The sequence below is a fragment of the Gloeophyllum trabeum genome, assembly GCF_000344685.1.
Source record: "Gloeophyllum trabeum ATCC 11539 unplaced genomic scaffold GLOTRscaffold_00094, whole genome shotgun sequence".
In the NCBI taxonomy this organism is placed as follows: Eukaryota; Fungi; Basidiomycota; class Agaricomycetes; order Gloeophyllales; family Gloeophyllaceae; genus Gloeophyllum; species Gloeophyllum trabeum.
The window spans coordinates 3,605-5,967 of record NW_006920503.1 but is presented as its reverse complement, the minus strand read 5'-3'; the positions used below and the strand labels follow the sequence as shown (position 1 = coordinate 5,967).

Here is a 2,363-nt window from a genome sequence, read left to right as displayed (position 1 = left end):
AGTTATCCTGACTCTTCGAGGAAGCCAATCGTCGCTTAGACGAAGGCGACACCTTATCCGCTGTCCTATCGCTTAGGAACCTTATTGGAGTGCAGGACCCAGAATATATCCCAGTCACCCTGCCATCTCCTCGACGTCTTCGTAGCCACACTAGGCAATTAGCGTTAGCCGCAGCTGCTGCAGTCGATCCGGTTCCACCTTCCGCCGAGGAGCCAGACAGCCCAGACATTCCCCTTCGAGAAACCCTCCAAAGCCGCCATCGCGCAGTGTCTAACCCGGAGTCCGGAGCCCTTAACGTTTCCCATCCATTTATCCCATCGCCAATACACTCAGAGTCCATTCCCTCATCATCGTCCGGCCTCGTCGAAATTCCCTCCAACAATATCAGCACTCCGGAGTTAATTCAGCCGCCTCCCATCGGTACTGTCACAATGTCGGACACTCTACCCTCTCGCTACGACAAGCACGCACCTCGCTTCGATCCGGAACAGCCGCGGACCCTACTTCGCTATTTCGAGGACCTGGCGGACTTATTTGCCGCTCATCCAAATGCGGTCCCGAATGAAGCAACAAAAAAGGCGGTAGTGGTGAAATATGTGCCTATGTATGAGGAGGAGCTATGGAAAGGCGTCCCGGAATTTTCGGACGACTCCAAGAGCTTCGAGGACTTCAAGGGAGCGGTCTTGGCGTTATACCCAGCCGTTAAGGAGGACCAGAGATATAGCGTCGGGGATATGGACCGTGTAGTAGGGGAAAGGCAGCGTGTGGGCATCCACAATTTGGCGGACTTAGCGGCATTCCATCGCGATTTTCTGCTTATCACTCGATACCTGCGCAAGAACGACATCATTTCCGTTCGAGAGCAGGGGAGGGCATTCCAGCGAGGGTTTCAGCCAGAGTTATGGAACAAAATATTCAGGCGCCTCCAGATTAAGGACATAGACCATCAACCGGACACTCCGTACAACGTAGACGAGGTTTACAAGGCGGCGGAGTTTATTCTTTATGGAACGTCGGCCATAGGAACCACAGAGAAGCATGCGGAGCCATCTCGGAGTGCTCCGAGCGCACCAGTGGTGAAGACGGAGGACCTATCATCATTGGTGGAGGTCATCACAAAATCCATCAGTCAAGCTCTAGTAGCCGCGGTTCAGCAGAACGCTGCGATGGCCCCTGCGACGTCCAACAGACCTGCCCCCATGAATTACCACTGCATTTATTGCGGGGAGAGCGACCACTCGATCCGGAGGTGTCCCAAGGTCGAGGAGGATATTAGGGCCGGTCGGTGCAAGCGGAACGCGGAGGGACAAGTGGTTCTGCCGAGCGGAGCGATGGTCTCAAGGTCTATGCCAGGAGCGACGATGAGGGACCGCATATTAGAGTGGCACCGCCAGAACCCTGGGCAGACAAGTGTCCATTTATTGGATATGATGCTATGGGAGGAGGTGCGAGCGTCGGCGGCCCCAAAGACCACAGACATGTTCCACTTGGACCAGCAGGAGCGAATCGAGGCCTTGGAGCGGGAATTATTTGCGTTGAGAGGGAAAGGAAAGCAGGTGTTTGACGGAGTCTACGTTCCTCCTCCGAATAGGTCTTCCAACCCCTCCAAGGAGTCCGGAGTTGGTCCGACAGGTCCCGCACCCTCTAGAGCCAAGAGTCAACCGGTACGAGAACAGCCAGTGGCCGAAGCAGTGCGGCCGGCAATAAACCGAGAGTCCCCACCTCACATGTCAGAGGGACCAATCCATCCATTCGCCGATGCAAGGGACGTCAACAGGCCTAGGCAGGCAATTCCCCGGAGTGTCAAAAAAGGCTCGGCTCAAGCAGCAGACGCGTCACAAGCCAAGGAGCCAGCCTACCGCACGCAGGCCCCTGTCTATAATCCTCGCATCTCGGACCTGGTGTTTGAGCGGTCGCTCAAGACTCCGAATATTTCGTTGACCTCTGAGGAATTATTATCCATCGCTCCGGAAGTCCGAGCGAAATATAGGGACATTGTAACACCCAAGAAAGTGCCCGCGCCGCCCGCTGTTCGACTCCAAGCCACTATACAGGAAGTGGAGGACGAAGACGATGGTCCGGAGTTGCCGGACGTGGAGCAATTAATTCACAGCGGTAGTTCGATCCGTCCTGGAGTGTTGGTGGTGCCCGACCCCTATGAGATTTATCTCCGAAGTTTAGGTCCGGGGGAGACGCCGAAGCAGTTGGTCGTGGCCAAGGAGTCGCATGCTCTGCGGTCCATTATGGGGCTCATAGACAACCAGGAGAAGGTCGAGGCAATTTTAGATCCAGGTTCCCAAATCGTCGCAATGTCGGAAGCAGTTTGCCATTCTCTAGGACTTCAGTACGATCCCACCATTCAG

The 2,363-nt window shown here is 55.2% G+C and overlaps 1 protein-coding gene across 1 annotated transcript; it reads left to right on the top strand.

Annotated features, from left to right (window-relative positions):
* Nucleotides 1-428: 428 nt before the first annotated feature.
* On the top strand, nucleotides 429-2,363 carry GLOTRDRAFT_25033 (uncharacterized protein; the record flags this gene model as incomplete). The annotated part of the gene is made up of 1 exon (XM_007873312.1): nucleotides 429-2,363. A coding segment is annotated over one exon (1,935 nt), but the record flags the coding sequence as incomplete, so codon positions are not given.